This window comes from Peromyscus maniculatus, chromosome 4, assembly GCF_049852395.1.
Source record: "Peromyscus maniculatus bairdii isolate BWxNUB_F1_BW_parent chromosome 4, HU_Pman_BW_mat_3.1, whole genome shotgun sequence".
In the NCBI taxonomy this organism is placed as follows: domain Eukaryota; kingdom Metazoa; phylum Chordata; class Mammalia; order Rodentia; family Cricetidae; genus Peromyscus; species Peromyscus maniculatus.
Window position 1 is genome coordinate 20,178,630 of NC_134855.1, and position 22,654 is coordinate 20,201,283.

The following is a 22,654-nucleotide window of genomic DNA, read 5'->3' on the forward strand; positions in this document are numbered from 1 at the left end:
ACTAAAAGTAACTTGGAAAGAAAAGGGTTTATTTGGCTTATACTTCCATGTCACCATCATTGGAAAACAGGACAGGAGCTTAAAGCAGGTCTTGAAGTGGAGACTGTCATATAGCTCTGTTCACTGGCTTGTTATCAAGGCTTGCTCAGTTTGCTTTCTTATGCAACTCAGGACCACATGACCAGGGGTGGGCAATATGTACAATGGACTTGGCCTCCCATATCAATCATTAATTAAGAAAATGCCCCCAAAGACATGAGGGTCTCTTTCCCCAGGTTCCTCTAGATAGTGTTAAGCTGACAAAAACTAAAGAAGAAAGCTGGGGAGATCTCTCAGAAGTAAAATACTTGCTCTGGAAACATGAGAACATGAGTTCTATCCCTGACGCCTTATGTAGAAGACCAGGTATTGAAGTACATGCTTATATTAACAGTACTGGTGAGGCAAAGACAGGTTAACTCCTAGGGTTTACTGAGCAATCAATGAATCATGATGTGTGAACTTCAAGTCTAGTGAGAGATTTTAACTCAAAAAACAAGGTGCAGAGATGAGGAATAACACCAGAACTTGACCAGTAACTTCCACACAAATGCACACACCCATGAACATGAATGCTCCCATAGAAAGTCTTATGAAATTGTAATTTGATACTTTATACTCAAAATGTTTTAGAGTAAGTGGCCTACAGGCCACAATATTATGCTACCTCATTGCATCTGAACTTTATAATCCGCAAGTTAGTTTCAAATGAAAATACTATGTAGACAAAAATAATTATGAATGTGTCAGCTTTTATAATCAACAATGTGGCTGGGGAGATCACTCATTGGTGATCCTCCTCAACCCATGTTGAGGGAGCAGGAAGCTCAAAAATTGCAACTGTATTTCCAAGGGATCCAATGTCCTTCTTCTCTTCTCTGTAGGCACCCCCACATACATGTAAAAAATATACTCACACACATAAATGAAATAAATTAAAAAGGAAAAGAAAAAGTATCTTGAAGCTGTTTGTTAACTGGGTAAGACATTCTGGAAAATGGAGAGATGATTTTGAAGATTAATTGCACTGTCGCACCATTAGTTCACGAAAGAAATACCTATATTTAGAATAGCATTGTCACACAGACATAGACTAAAGATATGCCATTGTGAAAAGATTCTGGGTATATTGTTTGGCAATCAAAACATGAAATAAACTAAAATGTCTTTTCTTTATGAGTAAGAAAAACTTGGGTTACTCATTTTAAAACCACAATGTTTGAAGCAATCCACTGGTGTTAATATGAAAAGAATTCACCAGCGCATTACAAAATCCATGTATTTAGACATACTCATAACTATATTTCATTACTTTGTGGAAGGTGCTATTTCAATTCTCATTTGAATAGATCTGAATGGATATGATCATCTATAAGTTTAAAATAATAGGTATGAGTAAAATATGTTTTACATTTCTACAACTACTGTGTTTTCTCCAAAATTCTTAACACTCCTTCAAAAATATTTAAGGTGTTTACATAGGTAGAATCAGTATAAAATCGTTTCAGTTGCCTGTGCTTACTCCAGCTTGTCTCTGGGACATGGACATGCTCTCGTGCTCACATGGAGCCAGAGTTGGCCTCTGACTGACATTTCATTCTGGTCAAAAGTACAACATCCTTCTGAGCAAACATTTATTTTGTTTCTAATTTCCTTACTTATACAAATGTGCTGACTTATAAAACACATATATTTATGTAAAACAGATGATTAAGGTTGGGATTATTTGGTTGAACATTATGTACACCAGATATCATTCTCAGTGGTGCAGGGTATAAGAAAATATTGGGTTTTCTTATATCTCCTTAAAGTAATTATCATTCTTTTATCATACAGATGTGGAGAAGGTTATATTCTTGTATTCACTCAGCTTTCTATAACTAATAAGCCATTGAAGTTCTCCCTGTTCCTATGTGGAAACACCCTCGGCAAATCCTGGTGAAGTTTTTTCTAACACTATCTAATACCATGCCATATTTTTTTTTCTGTTACATACACTCTGAATATTTTTTGTAGGTAATCCTATAAATTTGTACTTTTTCATGATCTATTTTATCATGAAAATGCGTAATTTTGGAATTTATATTGTTTCTGGATTTTATCCTGCTTTAAAAATGTTCCACAACTTAATATTATAAGATAACATATCCCTTAAATTTTACTTTTCTGTGTTCTTCAGATTTGAGGTGAGGAATAATTTATGAAGTAAAACTTGGAAATTTTTATTACCCCAAATGGAAGCATCCCAGTTCCATCTCTGAGTGCTTCTCAGGGGTATAATTAATGTCTGGCATGTGTGCTGAATGAATTCAGGTAATTATTAAACAGCTTTAAAGAGTACCATAAGCCTTCCCATACCATCTCCTCTTGTTTCTATTACTATTAATACATTTTCAGGACAAGAGGTGTCTCTCTGAACTTTTTTTAAGTTTATTACACCATTGCAATTCCAGGCTGTAATTTCTGTTATTCTGTCAGCCTTTGTTATCAGCATTCTAGAATGGCATTGCTCTTTACTCCTGAATGCTCAGGGCTCACTTTTGGATTTCTCAGTGCTGATCTGAGTAATTTCAAAAAGTTGATTTGCTTACTCACCCTTACATCCAGTCATCAACTCATTTGATGGCTGACAAGTCCATTCAACAAGGATATAGATTCCTAAAATACAATGCTGTTTTCACATGGACATCATGCTCAATCTCTTGCTGCTATGTACATTTTTGTAGTAAAAAGGATAGGCATTGTAATAGTAAATAAACACCTTATTTTGGAATAGTGCAGGAGATACTATCCTGTACCATCTCTTTAATAAAAAAAAGTATTTTATTTTCTAATATCTAAAAAAAAAATTTCTTGTTATAGAGTGAAAACTCTCACTTCTAATTTTACTTTTTCTGATAAAGTTATACAAAATAAGCTATTTGAAAGTAGATTACACCTATTTGCATCAACCAAAATTCCTTTACTGTATAAACTGTGTGCATTAGAGAGCATCACCAGGGGTTCTCGTACATTAAGAAGAACGAAGCTGGTTTCTAATTTACTCTAATGGAAAGGTGAAGGAGATGAAAACAGTTTAAAAATATCTCAACTTTGTTTTTCAAATTCCCGTTTGCATTAGAGGGTTTGAAGTGCAAGCATTCAGAGCTCATCCACAGGCAAGATGCTGAAAGCTAGAGAGACTAGGGAAACACATGAAAGAGAAGGAAGACCAGTGCTTTGCAAGAGCACAGCTTTCCTTGATTTTGAATAAAGCAGACATCCGCAGTACAATGAAAAGGGCCACGGGCCTCTGACAGGAACAGCAAGACCCATGAAGTGTTCTATGGCAGGGCACGGTGGTAAAGGTCTTGAAAGCAAAAATTTCTAAAAGCTAAAATAGGAACAAATTCTTGAAAGTAAATGTGGTTTGATGTGCAAGTTTAGAGTCCCTGAGAACCCCTGACACAAAGAATTCCTTCAACTGAGTTCACAGACAAAGACTAAAAGCAGAACAGGAAACCTTCAAGAGACCCCTGAGTGTCTCACAGACAAGAAACTCAATCCATCCCTCGGACTCACTCAACTCATATACAAAAGAAAACAGCTAAACCACCAGGGAAGGGTGAGAAGACCTTTCTACCCACCAGGACAGGACAAAGAACAACCTTTAGTGAGGGGTACAGAAATAAAGTTATCTGCAGTTGGCAAAGGAACAGGAAACCTCCCTGCAAGCAAGGGGATAAAAAGGCTGAAAGGTGAGCTGCCATCAAGGAGGGTGGAAGTCAAGCCCTTTGTTTCTGAGGAGGAGATGGATACTCCACTGCACCTACCAAAGCTCCTTAGTTGTATGTAGCAAGGCAACACTAGCTGAATGCTTAGGAAAAAAAAAAAAAAACATGAAATACCATCATTAAAAGATGGATGCTCAGAGATGAGAAGCTACAAGCATGGAGTTTCATGTGCTTTGGCCAAGGGAAATGAAATTAGAGAGATCCAGCTGTAACCCCCCTTAGCACAGACGTAATGGACAGCTATGGTTCAAAAGGATCAAGTTCATCTTATTTTTACATTTTTTTTTTTACTTTTTAAACATAGAAATTCTTGCTCCATTGCCCAAGTTAGCCCTGAAATTCTGGTCTCAGTCAGTTCTCCTGCCTCAGCTGGGACTACAAGCTTATCCCATGACATTTGGCCAAATAAATAAATAAATAAAATGATATGATTAATTGTAAAGCTACCCCAGACTATTAAAGGGGTGTGCTTACAATGTGAGTAGTTCATAAAAGGTATTCCTATTTCCTTCCCATAGTCCATCAGTACAGAGAAGGGAGGAGGTACAGAAAGCAGAGACCAAGTTAGCAGATCTCAGTGTTGGCAATGGGGGATGCAAATGAGAGTCAGAGTACTGGGAGAGGAATGAAGCCTGTTAGCAATGCCTCCTCTCCAGAAAGCCCCACAAATGGGGCACAGAGCTGCCTAGCTAATACACTAGGCTTAAATTTTCATACATGTATATATCATGAGCACACATTCTAGTCACCACATTGAGGTTGCACTTCGGCTTAAAATGACTGGTAAACCTCTTTTGTTTTGTTGTTTGGTTGGTTGGTTTTACTATGGTAGTGAGTTTAAAAAAAAGAGTGGAACTTAACTAAACTTTGCACTGGGCAGGAAAGCTCATTGATTTAGTGGTTATGTTTGGAAATGAAAATATTTTTTTTTTATTTGGGTCATAAGTCAAGGTGTTTAGCACACATACAGCCATGACCGATAGCATTCCCCAGAATTCTTTTCTAATGGCTATCTTCATGCTAACTGCTCTGCTTTAATATGGATAGTAGCCACTCCCATGTGAGCTAGTATGAGTGATTTATGAGACTATTATTTTAATTGAACTAGCCTAAACAAGAGTATAGTTATTAACTTCATAACAGTAGCCCCATGTTCGTGATAGTTCCAAGTAAAATATCAAACAGGAAACATATGATGCCAGAAACAATTGAGCAATCTGTTTGCATACATTTCTCTTGTTTTAGTTTATACTGAAAATTGCTACTTTATAAAATTATCAAAATTATATTACTCAAAATTTTTATGAATGTCTGAGTCTGGTACTAAAAGACTATATGTTCTAGCGACTCAAAACGCTAAGGCAGAGGATGACATGTTAAAGATCTGCCTGTGCTACAGAGCAAGTTCAGGATAGCCCAGTTAACTGAACAAAACTCTGTCTCAAAAGACTTTAATGGGGCTGGTAATACACGCACGCACGCACGCACGCACGCACGCACGCACGCACCGGTTAAAAATTAACAAACTCATCCTAACATAAACTTCCATTTGCCTAAGCTCCATGTCTGTCTCCTCTCTATACAGAGGCAGTCCTTTGTCCCTAGGGATAAATACCCCTGCCCCCTCTCTCTTGTTCCCTTCCCCTTCTTCCTTGTCCTCTGTCTCCAGTCTCTGTCTTTGATCCTCTGCCCTTTGTTCCTCTGGGACAGATAAATCTCCCTTGTGCTGAGAACTTGGTCTTGAGGTGTCTTGTGCCAACTTCAAGGTCCTTCATGCACAAAAAACAAATACACACATATGCTCATATGCAGGCATGTTGGTGATGGCTGAGTATTTTAATATTCTTTGCTCATACAAGAAATTCAATAATTATGACAATAAACATCTTTCTTTTTTCTACTTTTAATACAAATTCTAATTATATAGCCTTTACAGGAATTAAACTTGTTATCCTCCTGTCTCAACCTCCCAAGTGTTGGGACTGCAGTTGTGTAGCACAGTCTGGTTTTCTTTACAGATTTCTTTATAGAAACCTCTAGAAGTCTTTGGACATGGAGCCTTGTGTAAGGGGTTGACAAGAAAGACAGCTTCTGCCAGAGTCAATGAAAGCACAAAGTTTAATTAGAACCTTCTTGAGAATATGAAATCATGGTGACGTATTTCCTTAATCAGTAAGCTATTTTTAAAATGTGAAACTGCCACATATTTCATTTTGATAATTCATTTGCCTCTCTTGGAGAGTGAACTTTTTGTCATTGATAATTTTATTTGAAATATAGCTAAGTTGAGTGAATCATCTTCCCATGAGCCAGCTTCTTGTTCCATTTCACAGATCCATGTGAAAGCTTCAGGCTCTTCTTGAGTCTCTGTTTTCTGGCTCCTTGTGCATCCTACCTCTGGATGGATCTTCCTAAAAATATGACTTTCCTCACATTTTTTCTTATATCAGAAATAGTTCTCATTTTATCATTTTTGTGTGCAAACTCCTTTACTTTCCAATCAAGGTTTTCATCATGTCAACTACTACTTTGCATAAATCTTCGGTAACTATTATCTGCAAATAGAACTCCCAAAATAGTGATTCATTGAGAGTATCCATCCTATTTCTGGATAGCACTTTTCCATGCTTTCCTGGATGCATGAATGTTTCCTCTCTGCCTTTAACATCTTCCCTTTAAGATGTCCCCAACAAATGACATGGTGCATAAAGAGTCTCTGTACATATCCATGTAAAGGTGTCTACCCCTTCATGTAAATGCCCATTGTCTATGCAACCTCCTGGAAATACATGTTTCTTTTGGTTGGTTTGTATTTCATTAATCAAATACTGCAATTCTTTAAATTTTCCATGTGCTTATGTTGTCCATCAAGGTAGCCATTTCCTAAAATTCATTTTTAACTGTTAACTCATACAATCAACTAGTAAACTGTACTTCATACGTATTCAGTTAGCAATTCATGATTCAGAGATTTCTAAACTATTAAAGAAACCAGTAGGCTTTAAATATGTGGAAAATGAAACCCAGAATTATGATAGGAAGTTAATCATCTCTTGGTTTAGTAGTATATCTTTCTATTTTTACTAATGTTATTTTGTCATTTCATTGGCTGTCCCTAAGACTATTTCATACTGGTTCAAGTAGAGTACATGAGGTTTATAAAATATTACATTTATTACAATATTTGTATTTATAAATTAAAGTATGTCTTTAACTTCCTGTAAAGACATTTGCATCCGGGCGGTGGTGGCACATGCCTTTAATCCCAGCACTTGGGAGGCAGAGGTAGGCCGACCTCTGTGAGTTCGAGTCCATCCTGGTCTACAAAGCAATTTCCAGGGAAGGCACAAAGCTACACAAAGAAACTGTCTTGAAAAACGAAAAAAAAAAAAAAAACCAAAACAAACAAACAAACAAAAAAAAAACATTTGCTACTTCAAGAGCAAGACTACCCAATTCTATTTTAATTGATAGAAAAAGAAACAGTGTGCAAGAATTTGATGGCAAAAGGGATACTATAATTTTTATTGAGATAAGCAGTTTTCTAATGAGGACCAAATACTACAGAATTATTTGACATCCTGTTAAACCTTACATTGCACAATGAAGTCTAAAAAGGCATCGTTGTAATTCTACATTTTGCCATAAAGTTTATAATGCCACTATTTATTAACTGTAGTGTTTAAAATGTAGTGGACAATTCAAATTCAGTTTTTGAATGACGTATTGGCATACAGGAATGGGAAAACTGTGGAAATTAATGTCACTAAGATGATAAAATTATAAAATATTTTTAAAGGAATAAGAAGAATATGGAATATGCTTAACACTATGAAGCACACTAGATGTAGCCTTCTAAAGGCCTTTATCTCTGAGCACTTTGATGTTAATGTCACAATGTCACTTACCATCCTTCAGGATAGTTTCTCGCTCTGTGCCATCTATCTTCTGCCGGCCAATTAGGAAACTGGTGGTGTCAGCAAAGTAGATATAATTAGCTTCTGCATGAAAATCTAAAGCTCGAGGGTTTACCAGATTTTCTATGGGGATCATGCATTCATCAGCTATCTTGGTATTCAGGTCCATTCCTCTAACAATTCCTGGGCGTCCTTTCCCATAAAAGAGGAACAATTCATTCTTTGGCCCTGCAGAAGAAAGATTACAAACATAAACAACCCATGCTGCCTAATCTTCTTTACACTGCAGAATGCCACTGTTTAATTAACTGGCACAATTAGACTTTTTTAAAATTCAATACTAGAAATTAAACTCCAAAATATGCCAAACGGATCTTGATGCAAGAAGGCCAGCTAATTGCATTACTTTAATTAAACCAGAAATTACTTCACTGAATGGGTTATATTTAGTTAATTATTCTTCTGTCTGTATAGCAAAAACATGACAGATCATTGAATAACTTGTAACTTGTGAAATGGAAATTTATTAAAATATCCGGTACATTTAATTGTATAATTCATTACAATCAAGCTAACGCTTTCTGAAGATACTATCTATTGCACTCATTACATTTGACAGTGTTGAAACTTCAGGCCAATTAAAACACTGCAGAACAGAGCTGCCATATACAGACTATGAGTTCTAACAAAAGATTCACAGGCTATCAGGGAGATGAACATGAACGTTATTGTGTTCTGCTGTCCAAATAGGCGACTAATACGTATAAGAAATGAATCAGTGCTAGCTGATTGCATCAGTTTACTTCACAGCTTAATTGTAATGTCAGAGGCGATGTTGTCTGCCAGAAAATCTGATGTATAACACAGGTCTCAATAGAAGCAAACAAATAGCACAAATCTCCAAACAAACACAAACAGTCTCCATAGCTACTAAAATGCAAAATCAGGGTGGCCTTTCTTTTCTTCTTCTTTCTTTTTGTGCTTTCTTTGTTTTTGTTTTTTCTTTAAAAGAAGCATGGGTAATTTAAACGAAACCGCATCACTCACATTGAAGCATTTTAGTGCGCGTGCGCGCGCGCGCGCACACACACACACACACACACACACACACACACACACACACACACACAGATTTTCTTGCCATCTCTCAAAGGCTGCAGGCCCGGAGCTCCCTGCTTGACTAGCAATGCAGTCAACTCCCACACATGTTTACTGCTATTATAAAAGGAGGAAGGGGCCTTGCAAATCTCTCTAAATTTTTGAACTCTCTGGGCTGAAGAAGTGTCATCAACATCTAAATCAAGTAGGCGATGCTTCAGTACAGAGGACATAGATAAATACCACCTGACAGATGCATTCGACACCTACTCCAGAAACTTCAGATTCTGGTGCTGGTAAATTTTCTTGTTGGGGTTTGGGGTGTTGGTTCCCACTTTCCAGGTCAGCTTCGGATCAGTCAGATGATTCTTTACTTCTTGACTTAATCCCCCTGACATAGTGTGTATGTCACAGTGTACACACACACACACACACACACACACACACACACACACACACACACACACACACTCATATATCCAAAAGAAATCAAGGTACTCAATAGAGTTTAGAATTCCAGGAAGCAAAGCTGCTTATTCTACCTCAGACACTCAGCATTTGCAAAAAGACAAAATGGACCCTGAAATTCAAAAATGAATTGTCTAAGGAAAGCAGCTAAGTCCACATTCTGCTCCAAAACAACAAAGAAATTCCCTTACCACTTCCCTATTCTGGGCTACAAAAACTCCAGTTTGACACATGAATCTGCTTTCTTTTGAAATCTGTCACTGAGTAGTCTTGAATAGGTGCTGTGCTAACCATGTGACTGGAATGAGCACTGTCAACTCTCTGGCACTAAATAAAGCCTGCTCAAGCTGTTTGAGGTCTAATACATCCTCCTCTTCTGTTTGATTTTTTTTTTCTACAAATGTAATTCTTAGAAGTCCTTGCAGTGTCCATCATAAAATTTTATAAAGCTTTTTTTGCAAATATACTATATATTTCCCATTATCAGAGGGTTTAACTTTGTCTAGTTGAACTGCATTTTGAACTTTGTAAATTAATTTTATTTTCATTATAATAAATAGCCACCCATGGATTTAATCATATAGTACATTCTGCTGTACATTGTTCTTCTTCAAATTTAACTTATGCATATATTTTAACACATATTTAATTTTTGTTGGCACATATTCATTGTACAAAATGATGAATTCATAGCGACGTTTTACTTTAATATATAATGTAGTTGGCCATAGTTACCCTCTGTTTCTAGCTCCTAAGTTCACTAGAAGCTTGGATGTATATTTAATTATTTAAAAGGAACATTCTATGTTACAAATAATTTTTGCCATTTAATCTCAGCATCAAATTATTTTCTGTGTTGGTTCACTATCTTAAGCCTTATATTGATTGTTCCCATTACATAGTAAAAAGATTACTGAGCCATTTGCATATTGACTTTATGATTTTATCTTAACATTGAGATGAGATTTTCTTTCCCTCTATTACTTCACACCTTTCCTTAGAAGTAATTATAAGATAAAGTATGTTAATGACTTATCTTTGCTTTTATAATCTCTTGATGTCTATCTGATTTCAGAAGTATTTTATGTAGAAATAATATTTTATGTGATATATGAGTAGTATTGTTTCATTTTGGAGCTTTACTTTTTGAGGTTGTAAAATGTTTTGGGGTAAAAATTATGTGAATATATTTGTTTACTTTTCAAAAATAGTCACCAAGCCGGACGGTGGTGGCGCACGCCTTTAATCCCAGCACTCGGGAGGCAGAGCCAGGCAGAAAGGCGCAAAGCTACGCAGAGAAACCCTGTCTCGAAAAACCAAAAAAAAAAAAAAAAAAGAAAAAAGAAAAAAGAAAAAAGAAAAAACCAAAAAAAACCCAAAAAAAACAAAAACAAAAATAGTCACCATTAAATTTAATGATATTTGGTCAGGTAATTTGAAATATATTCAAAAACATTCTTTTTAATGACAATATAATACTTTATTGTAGTAAAGAAAGAATAAGGTATCTATCATAGCATATTTTAATTTATATTTTTAATGAATTTGCAATTTTTAATGGGTAAATTTGGACTTTGATTGTTAGCATATGTCTGTTTGTGACCTTTAAAATTGTAAGAATGGTATTTATATTTTCTTCAATCTTATTTTGGGCATTTCTTGATATCTACTTTACAATTTCTTCTTTGTGTGTTTATGTATATGTGTGTGTGTGTGTTCTATATACAATCAGAATTGAAATTTAATTACAGACATTGACAAAGCTTGGGTTCTGGTTTTAAGTTCCTAATTCCACTCTACTGTTAAAGTGAGGGAATAGGCTTCTTTATAGTTTCTGTGGATAAACATCTAATAGAAAACTTAAATGTTTTCACTCCAGTGTTCTCCAGGGCATTTACCCTTGGGAATAACAAAGCAAAGAGAGAGGGCACCTCCACATGAATTGGGAGGATGGCCCATGGGATGTCATTCTGAAACTAGCAGCCTCATTTCTAGCTTCCTAACCCCTTGACCTCAGTGAATACTTTCTGTTTTTTTACATTAACTTTTCCCGCTGTAGATTGCTGTTGCCCTGGCCTTTGAGAGTGCCAGGTGTCTGGCTTTCTGCTAGAGGGAGCTTATAAAGTTCAAAGATCAAAAATCAATTTGTGTTGAATCTATTTTTATTTAGTATGGCTAGAATTTTGGTTCATGGTGATTTATGCACCAAAAGGGCACAGTCCATTAATGTTCTCTCAAATGCAACTCTGAGCTCAGGTTTTCCCACAAGGATATTTATGTATAGTGTATGTATACATGCATGTGATTATACCTTCTCATGAGATACTATCACTCCTCAAGGGCAACGATCCATTTAGTTATGCTAAACAACTGTGCAGACATATTAAACTTCTCTAATCTGCAGGCCTCAAATCTAGGACCTCGATTATCCAGACAGGCTCAGGAACCTGAGATTGGATTTTTTTTATATTCCCAGAATTTAACTCAAAACCAGAAACACAAATTAAACATTTTATTTATTTATTTATTTTATTTGTTTATTTCTTTTCTGGTTCAAAAATAATCATTAAATTATTGTGCCAAATCTCAAAAATTAAGTAAAAACATTTCTAACAGCTTATAATTTTGGGAGAGTTTTTGACAAATTGTTGAAATGATTGATACCTTATTGACACTACTGATGAAACATGAAATCATGAAGTGAACTTTAGTCCCACTGCTGCTGCGGAAAGGCGTGCATTGGTACTGCATTGTTGTATCACATGATAGTACAATGGTATGTGTACATCTGTCAGTCACACAAGGCACCTACTTGGGGATCATTTTGGTTTAGATAAGAGGAATATATAGTCAACCATGTGCATAGCTCCTTGATACCATGAACCTCTATCTGAAAATTGAAAACTAAAAGAGCATTTTCCATAAAATCTTTCCTGATGGCTCCCTAAGGTGTGCAAATTTGGTAGATCTTTAACCCGATGTGATTCCCATTCTCATCCCGACTTTGAGAAGGGAAAATGTCTAGTACATACTTGCAGGTTAATTTCACTGTAATTCTCTTGTTCTTATTGATGTTTTTGCTGCTACTTAAAAAAAATAATCAACAGCAACAACAACCACACACACACAAAAAAAATCCTGAAATGGTCCCTGCTGGCAAAATGTTTAACAACATACTTTTGCATGACCTGCCATCACTCCCCAAGTTGAAGCCAGTCCTGCAGCGACAGGTCCGTGTCTTATAACTGCTGCTTAGGAGACAGATGTGCGAACAGCCTCCTGGCAGTCCATATGCATCCACTTCACAGGCGTGGCTTCTGACTACAACAGAGAGAAAACAACACAAGGCAATTATGTGAATCCTTACAGTATAACAATATAGAATTTTAGAAGAATGTTATATAACCCACTCTTGAGTACTATAATAATATGGGGGGGGGGGTGGTTAAACCCAATAGAAGAGGGAGAGGATTGATAAAATCTGCTTGGAATAAGTTTTTCCAAAAATTGAAGAAATATTAATTAAATGTGTTCATATATATGCAAGTAAAATTAATATGTTTTGTTTTTTTGGGAACAAGCTTTGTGTACTTATTTAAATGACATTTAAAAAGAAAGACAGAAAACCATAAAAGATGGCAGAAAAATAATACCAGTGTAGGGACTTGAGCAAAGGTTTTTTTCCTCTGCTACCATCTGGGCAGCCACACTGGGAAAGACAGAGCTTGGGTAATATCTGAACTGATGAGAAATGCTAAGTCACAACAAATGTTTCTAATATTTGAGTCCATTGTTATTGTGAGTACCTTGCCAGTGAATAAAGTCTGTGTATGCCTGTAGTTGTAGAAAATTGAAGATTGAAATTATGGCCTGGAAATGTGTTTTGTGAATGTTTAGAATTAGAGAAGAACAAAATGGAAAACTATGTGAATAAGAAAGATTGTGGTCAAAAAGAATGAATACTGTTACTGTGTCTGTAAAAGTCTGCCTATTCTTAGAATTATACTTTTAATGAACTCTTAGTTAAAAGTGAGGTGAATAGCATGACTAATTCATTTTATAGTCAAGGTAATTGACTTGAAAAAGAATACTTTCTTCTTTCTGTATCCATCATTTTTCTAAGAGGGAAAAATGAGTGGAATGTTCTTTTAGTGAATCCTTTCACTGCTGAGCAACATCTTAGGCTTCTGGAGTGGCTTGGGTAATAAACCATCCTGTTGCCATCATCATTTCCCTTTTTCCTCTTCATCACCACCTTTTCTTTCTTCATTAGCTATCAGCATGCAAACGTTCCAGTATTTATGCATCTTGTAAAAGAAACAGCTTCTCATTGCACTGATGCACATAAGGCACGTGATTATCAATGGTCATTGCTCATTTTCTCCATCTCCATTCCTCTGTCTCCTTCAAACTGACTTCAATCACATATCACTGTCAAAATGTCACTCTCAGATGTCAATAACCTTCACATAGTCACGTACCAAGGTCACTTGGATTTTCTGAACTGCTTCTTGGTGTCATCATTTGGCTTCTCTATTCTTGACTTATGGTGATATGTTCGAATGTCATGATTTGAAACTCTTCACATAAACTAACTTCCCTGGTGTTTACAGTTATTGCAATGGTGTTAATACTGCCTCTATGTCCATCACTCAAGCACCTATATCCATCCCGATCTTCCCCACTAAATGTGAATATATAGTCTTGTATATGAATGTATTTCTTAATATCTACATTTAAGTTTATAATGGACATCTGAAATAACCCATAAGACTCAACTCAGTCTTCTAAATTGTTTTGTATTTCATTTTTTAAAATTTATTTGGTTTCAACTTTTTTAACAAAACAATTGCCATCCTTCTTGACTCCTTATCTCTTATATCCATTCAGGATATGTTCATAAAGATCCAGAATTTATCTAGCACTAGGGAGGCAGTGCTGAGTCTGAGGCCAGCCTGGTCTACAACATATCTTCCAGGACAGCCAGAGTGTTACACAGAGAAACCCTGTCTCGAAAAAAAAAATTTAAAACAAAAACAAACAAACAAACAAACAAAATCCCAATTTACTCTTACTTCTCTTCACTTGACTACTACTGTCTTGGAACAATCCACCATCTCTTCTAATCATCTGTCTCCCACTCCCGACAGCCTATTGTAAGTTCCATACATCTATGGATTGTTCATAAAGGCTATACAGGTCATGACACTCTGTTGAATGATTTCCTATGATTCCTATTTCGTGAAAAGATAAGAGTTTTTTTTTATGATAATCTACAAGCTTCTACTGGCTACATACTTTATGATTTCTCTAGTTTTATTTGCCCCCTCCTGTCCTTAGTCATTTTGCTTAAGACAGATAAGTATCCTGGAAGCTCCAGAGCAGTCTAGGCATGCTCTCTCCTCATGGTTTGGAGCTTACAGACCTCTCTCTGCAAACTTTTCCCTCCAGAAATCACCGTGCTTCTCATATTCAATTTCTTGAAGTTTGTATTCAGTGTCATCTTTCTAGTGAGAAATCTTTTGTCTGTTCTACAAAAAATTGCAAGCTCTGCATCCCTGATGCTCTAGATCTTCCATATCTGCTTTTCTCTTATATAGCAGTTGTTTATAATAAAATTAATAATTAACCTTACTCATTTTGTATTGTATTGTCTCCAATAAGACGTAAGTTCCATAAAGGCAAAAATACTTTGGTTTTAGTTTACTAATATATTCCCAGTATATAGAATAAATTTTGGTGCAGAGTAATTGTACATGAATAATTAGCAAATACAGAAAATCTAACATCAAATTCTAATAAACTTCTCTGCAAAGTTCAAAATTGAATTTATTACAAACCTGTTTGCGACACTGCTCTGCCTCAGATGGTTATACATTGATATTTAATAATTCTACATTAGTTTTATTTGAAATATAAATATAGAAAGATGACAGAAATCTAGGGTGGTGATATTCTGCTTTAAAATAAGGTTATATTACTAGGCCTAAATTGGGCTGCTGAATAGCATTATTAACCTACTATGAAAATAATTATGTTGTGTTTTTGAAAAACACTTTAAACTACTACAGTTAGCTTTAATTTTTTAATGGACTTTTTAAATAAAGCAATTGGGATATTAAATCAGGAGAACCTGAACTACGACTAGTGGGCACCAGGAAAGAGCCACAGCAAATAACCTGGTTTTAAATTTGCCTCCAAAAAATGATATAAAAAAAAATCGGAAATAAACCTTAGCATCTGAGCTCCCTGTCTACATACATCACGATGGAAAGCTGCTTGCCGAGACTAAATCTAGCCATCATTTCAATCCCATGGTTGTAGAAACAATTTGATAGGAGCTGAGCAGTTTGTCATTTAGACTTGAGAAGTGAGCTCTATTCTATTCTATCAAGCAGAAATGCACATTTTTCCTGTCAAAACAGAGAATTTATGATACCCTCTTTAACACCACACAGAAGCACAAGGACTATGTTCCCATTGAAGCTGCTGTTAGGGAGGCCATTGAGGAGCCCCTGTGGCTTACCTGTTGGCTGAGTTCTTTTCTGATAGGTTCGGATTCCTCGAGCATTTTCCATTTTAATTATTGAGTGAATATCAGTTCCATTAAATCTATTTATTCGTATGATATTGAAGTTATCAGAACTGATTGCATATAAATAATCTTCAAATACAGTTATGCCATAGAGATGTTTAACCTGAAAAGAGCATCAAATAAAGCTATGACTTTTAATTGTGCTGCTTTTAATGTGAACGAAAAACTACTATTACAAGTGTGAAGAATGTCCAGAGTCAGATATTATCATTTATTTTCTTTCAAAGAACATTCCAATAATTTCTACTCTTTTTAGTGAAGGATAAGATACAGTAGTGGATAAAATCATTTTATATGCATGGGAAATAATTATATTCATGTTTCATCAGGAATATATGCTTTATAGTTTCTGTCCAAGACTAGCAAGAACCATACCTTGAAATGCATTCACTGATATGTTGTGTTAGAATTAATGTAATTTGAGACATTTTATAGGCTACTTGCTCATATAGTCATAGATATATAGGCAGTGCAGAATCATAACTGTGCCCAAATGATTTAAGAAGAAAACAACTTTGAATATTTGTTTCATATGTTGAAAGTCACATTTTGCCATAAGTTATATTAGACTAATATTTAATGCAGGGTGGAAAATAGTATAGAAATAAATCACATATATGCAATTATGATGAACAAAATTTCAGCATTTCACTCAAAATGTCATGATTTTTAAAACCTTTTAATACTGGCAAGTAAGATGCAATTATGATGCTTATTGCTATGTGTACAATTAGATTAGTAACTTGATGCTGTTTTGTTAAAGGTTTGTGTATTGAAGTGAGGATTGAGCGTTTGAAGTTTATAGAAGCTTCCAGTAGGATAGAAAGGAGACTAATCACTTGTTTTCTGAACTGCTGAGAATGGAGGCTAATGGTTTTCTTGAATTATATGTAATTTGAAATGGTTCTGGTCTGGATATCTGGAGTTATTACTGAATGTTGTAAGGATTTTTATGAGGACCATTGGTCACTATTTTTAGAGACACTATCCTGGGCTCTGTTAAAACACTAAGATCTTCAGCTGAGAATGTGAGAATGTATGATTTTTTTTGTGAAACTGTTCCTAAAAATTTGTAAAATTTATTAACAAGAATACCTTGCCAATTATATAGTTACAGCCTAGATGGACCATTATGATTCCCTGGCCCTTTTTTGAAGCACAAGGAAAGAAAAATTGGCTGTGTTGTTTCAGGATAGTCTATTTCTTCTTGTCTAGTGTAAAAATGACTGGCAAGAATTAATGTGAAGGATTGTTCCATGTTAGAGACCCCCCAAATAACTTTCCATTGTTATACCATAGGAAGTGTGTGTACACATTTATGCTGTGAGAGAGGGGATGTATGCATTTACTGGTATCATTTTTCTTTCACACAGCTGATATCATGGTGACCAAATACACCAATGACTGAGTATTGATTTGGGCAATTTTTTTTCACATTAGAGGGTATAAACAAGCTGCACTCCTTGCTTTGGTCAGGTTATGAGATCCTCTGCATGTTGTGTCTGTTATTATGATATTCTGATATTTTATACAGGCTGTCAGTTCACATCCTATAAAGAAAACCATTATGATATAAGAGACAATTGGCTAGGGTAGAAAATTTGTTCACATGGCAAAAACTAAGTTTTATTCAACAGCTCCTCAGTTTTATTCATCTAAGTCTGTTTCTATATTTTAAAACTTTTAAAGACTATATCTACATTGTAGTACTCGATGTCATACTTAGCATATGTTTAGGGAGCAAGCCAAACACAGGCAACAGAAATAAGGAAGAAGGATAACTAAACTTTCGATGGTTGGGGTATAGCTCATTTGGTAAAGTACTTGCTTCACTAATTTCCATGTTTGCAGAAAAAACTGAGTTCCATTCCAAGAGCTCACACAAAAAGTAGAGAGGTGTAGTGTGGGTTTGTAATCCTAGAACTGGGGTGGCAGTGATAGGAGGATCCATATACTCTGCCCAGCCAACCTGGATGAACAGAAGAGATCCAGGCCATGCAGAGAACCTGTCTCAAAAAACATGGTGAGTGGTACCTAAGGAAAGACACCTAAAGTTAACCACTGACCTCTATAAATGTGCACTTGTAAGCTCCCTGACTCTCTCTGACACACAGGATATGGAGATTCCACAACAGTAAAGAGGATTTGTTGCATAATCATGAGGACAAGAGTTTAAATTACAGCACTATTCTAATAAGCGAGAAGCCCTGCACGCACCTGTAACATCACCACTGGTTTCTATTCTCATAGCTCATTCTTGGAAATACATGTGCATACACTATACAAACATAAATGAATAATACAATAATAATAATGAGGGAGTAAAGAGGAGACTAGGCATTTAAGTGGCTTTTAATCTTTTTTAAATATCTATTTTTATTTTATTTTAAAATATGTATATATGCGTATTTCTACATGTGGATTTGTGCATATAAGTGCAGCATCCACTGAGGTCAGAAGATAGTGTCAGATAGTGAATTTAGAAGTTAGGAGCAACCTAAGTGGGTGCTGGAAATTGCACTTAGGTCCTCGGTAAAAGCAGTACACACTCAACTACTAAGCCATCTCTACAGGCCAGTGAAAGACTTTTAAAATAATTAGAAGGAAAATCATTTGAATTCTCCATTCAATGTTTAATTTTTAATGGTGAATAAATAAAATAAAGTCTATCATAATCATCTTAGAAATCATTACACAAAAGGGCATCACCAAGGGCAGCCAAAGACACTGAACACTTTAGGACAGGTGAAGATATGAGGGGAACAATTGCCCCAACATTGGATAGTTTATATAAATGGCCCATGTTAATGTTTTCATTTATCAAGGATCATGAACTGCATTATGAATGTAATGAGAGAAAAAGTCACTGTAAGTGGTATGACAGAATGTGCCTACCGTGTACTGCAACAGAAATCAAAGGGACTCCATTATTAACTCGACTAACTCACTGAAAACCGCCCAAGAAATTGATATAACATGAGAGCCAAATAAATGTGGGAAAAAATGCCAGTGAAAAAGGCGTATTTCAACTAAGTTTATTAAGGCATTTATGGAGCATTGTCTGAAAAAAAAAAAGAAAGAAAAGAAAGAAAGACATCAACAAAACCCCTAGCGTACAGGCAAGAATATTGATGTTTGAAATTTCACAAAAAACTCATTTAGGAATACACAAATGAATCAGTTGGCAAAATTAAGTCTAACACTATTAAAATAATTAGGATATTTTTGTGAGCACGCATTTGCTTTTGTTAGCAAACTATTTTTAATGTCCCATGGGACAGATGGTAGTGCAGCTCCATATCAATCAATGGCTTGAATCAGTTTTCAGAAAGTAGGTCATGACATCTGTCCTGTTCTGGGGAGTTTCTCTCCCTTGCAAATACAGCACTTTTGCATTCCTGGTCTCACTTATGTTTATTTGCATTCAACAAAGAAGGAAAGATGCAAGAGGCATCTACAGTGTCATAGTTGTGATGGCTCATTTTGGCTGTCAACTTGGCTGCATCCTGAATCAACTAAAGCCAGATTTGCAAGGGATTTTCTTAATTAGATCATTTGAGATCAGAATACCCTCCCCAGATATGAATCATTTTAGGTGGGAACAGTCACGCTAAAACACTCTCTGGTAGCAGCCCAAATAAAAGGACATGGAGAAAGGAAACTTGCTTTTTTTGCCTGCTTGCCCTCACTTTGGCAGGCAAGGTCACTGATCCTGTTGCTCAGGCATTCCCTTATTGATATTAGACCTTAGTTCTTTGGGATTCCAACCTAGAATGAAGACCAGCAGCTCTCTAGGAATTTTCCAGAGCATCCAGTCTCTACTAGATTCTTTGCCTTTCCATCAGGAAACAATCATTGTTGTACTAACCAGACCACAGACTATAAGCCACTCTAGTAAATCCCCTACACACACACACACACACACACACACACACACACACACACACACACACACACACACATACACACACACATCCATGATGTTCCCTTAGTGGAACCTGACAAATTTAATAGGCATATCCTAGTATCACTGTGACTAGAGCATCCTCCTAAATAAAATATGCATCTTAAGTTTGTGAGCCATTAAATCTTATCTTTAAGGTATTTTCAATGCTACAAGTTTTAATCTCTAGAAGAGTACCATACATTCAGTTTATTATGGTAGCTGCATTTTTCTAACAAAATTGTACTTACTTGTCTACCTTGAACAATAGTATGCCTGTTTTTTCCTTGGTAGTCTACTACTCCCACATAGTCCAAGTAGAGATCTACCCAATAAACCAATCTGTTGACGAGGTCCAATGCCAGGGCAGCTGGCTGTTCTGCCTTGGAATAAACTATCCTTGTTCTGTTCATCCCATCCATGTCACATCTCTCTACTTTGGGAACGTCCCCATAGTCAGTAAAGAAAAGTTTTCTGTTGAAAGAAAAATAAATGTTAAGATGAAGGGAGAAAAAGCACATTTGATAGAGCCATCTGTAAAAAGCAGAACTTTCCTACTAATTTATTTCAGTAGTTACATCTGCTAGCTTCCCATAATCATTTCCATATAATATCAGTCATAAACAGAGGAATCTGCTAATGAATATTGCAGGGCATAAGGGAGCAGGTTAAGCAACAACTGTAAAATTTCCTCAAAACCAATGACTGTGGTGGGTTTATTTTCGTATCAGCAGAGTTTCTTTAAGCCTCATAGAGCCAGTGCATCCATCCCATTAAGGATAAGCCACTGAAGCAAGCCAAGTCACCAGGCCAGGGCATGCGAGCCACCAGACGTTATCTCCAACCTGATTTCCAAATTGCTGGTAATATTTGTCCCCTATAAAACCTATTCTGTGAAGCTCTGCAATGTTGTGAGGAGCAGAGAACAGCAAACTGGGAATGGGATGAAGCAGGGAAAAAGAGTCGACTTGCTGTTTGCAGCACTGGAAATAAAACACAAAGAACGTGATCCCCAGCTCTAGTCCACATGCTTCCCTACTCTGAGAATTGCATACAGGAAATGAAGGGTACCTCTCTACTTCTCTTAATATATTTTGAAGAAAGGCTGAAACAAAATGCTCACTTCTGGGACAAGAAATCTCTTCAAGCAGTTCTGAGACTGCCAAAGGTTTAAATGCACCTGGAACACTTGAGTGTTTAATATTTGATTAGTATTCACAATGTTTAGTAAACACAAATCAATTTCAATTATCCTGACAATAGTTAACAAGATTTCCACTCATGAGACTTAATTGTATTTGTAAAGAGAAGACCATCTTGCCTTGACTTAAATATAATCTCAAGAATAATCTAATTTACAGTGACTGAGCAATATGAAGATTGCCTGGAGTATAGAATATTGGATTTTACAAACTTGGAGAATTAGTTTTTAGTTACTTTTCTTCAACATTCTTGAATTATCTAACACAATGAGGTCTCTTTCAAGCTAAAAAGTAGTATTTAAGCTGTAATTTTAACTTAGTTCTTTCTGCATGGGAGGCTTTTAAACATTAATGTATAGTGTTTTGCACTAATGGGAGCCAGTTTCTTTATGAGTTCTTGAAAGATAGTTGTATCTCAGCAAGTTAAACATTTCAAGTGACAGCCCAGAGAGACAGCTTTCTGTTTCAGTGAAGGACAAATAAAAAGGCCTAAATATATTCCAGGATCATCTTCTCTCTCCTTTGTCTGTATTTCCCTCCCTGTTCCCTGCACCCTTCTGATATCCCCGCCTTTCCTCAGTCTTAGCCAATTTGACTATAGCTCACCCAAGTTAAATTTCCACAAGGAGTACTTTTCTTTTCTTATAGAAAATACAGTAAGGAAATAAGAGACCCCCATATGTTCTAAGCAGAACAGTGTCTGCTATTATTAAAGGAGGTCTATCCCATGACATAAACCGTCTAATTTGTCTGCTTCCCATTTCAAATTATTTCATTTCATGTAGGTGAAGAGAACTTGTTATTTTGTAGGTACTGAGGGTGGCAGAAGCTTGACACAACATGGACTGTGTGATACCCAGAGACTGTATAGCTATGAAGTGAAGCCATATTGCTCAGCAGTTGAGACAGAAGAGCAGTGAGGGCTGGTTAAGAGCACTTGGTGCTCTTTCATGGGGACCTGAGTTCAGTGTTCAACACCAGTTTACAACACTAGTTCCATGGTATCTGATGGCCTCTTCCAACTTCCACAGGCACCAGTCAAAGACATGCGTGGAGGCAAAACACTTAGACACATAAAATAAAATAAAATAAAATAAAATAAAATAAAATAAAATAAAATAAAATAAATAAAATAAAATAAAATAAATCTAAAACACATAGAAAACAAAACCAACAAACTAACAAAAAAGAGCAAAGACTGGTCTGGAAATGAAGACTTATCTGAAGCTTTGAGTTGCAGAACAGAGGACAGAAGAGTTCAGAGGTCGGAGAGATAGGAGGTCAGAGAAAGCAGACATTGCTAGATGTGTGAGAAAAACATTCCAGGAAGAAGGATCAGAATAGTTGGCAGAGTCAAACTTCACAAAATGTATCCTTCAAGAGGAGGCCATTATTTGATATTTATTAAGGTATAAGTAAGGTTGATATTTTGCTGAAGAATAATTTATTGATACAGATTAGGTTATAATGGACAACACACAAACAGTTCTACAAGTTTTTCAGTAATATTGAAGTACAACTTCAGGAATAAGACAAGTGATTTACAGATATGTTCAACATCATAATGAGCGTGGTTATAGTAACTCTAGACAAAATTTCACCCACTCCTGAGGTAAATT

General features: G+C 35.9%; 1 protein-coding gene across 1 annotated transcript in view; it reads right to left on the reverse strand.

The window, feature by feature from the left end:
- Lrp1b (LDL receptor related protein 1B) overlaps positions 1–22,654 on the reverse strand; it is a 1,955,528-nt gene that overhangs the window by 847,008 nt on the left and 1,085,866 nt on the right. The window contains exons 8-11 of the mRNA XM_042275227.2: positions 20,085–20,307; positions 15,822–15,993; positions 12,473–12,616; positions 7,721–7,957 (exon numbers count right to left, since the gene is read on the reverse strand). Of these exons, the coding sequence (XP_042131161.1) occupies positions 7,721–7,957; positions 12,473–12,616; positions 15,822–15,993; positions 20,085–20,307 (776 nt within the window). The remainder of the gene's footprint in view (positions 1–7,720; positions 7,958–12,472; positions 12,617–15,821; positions 15,994–20,084; positions 20,308–22,654) is intronic.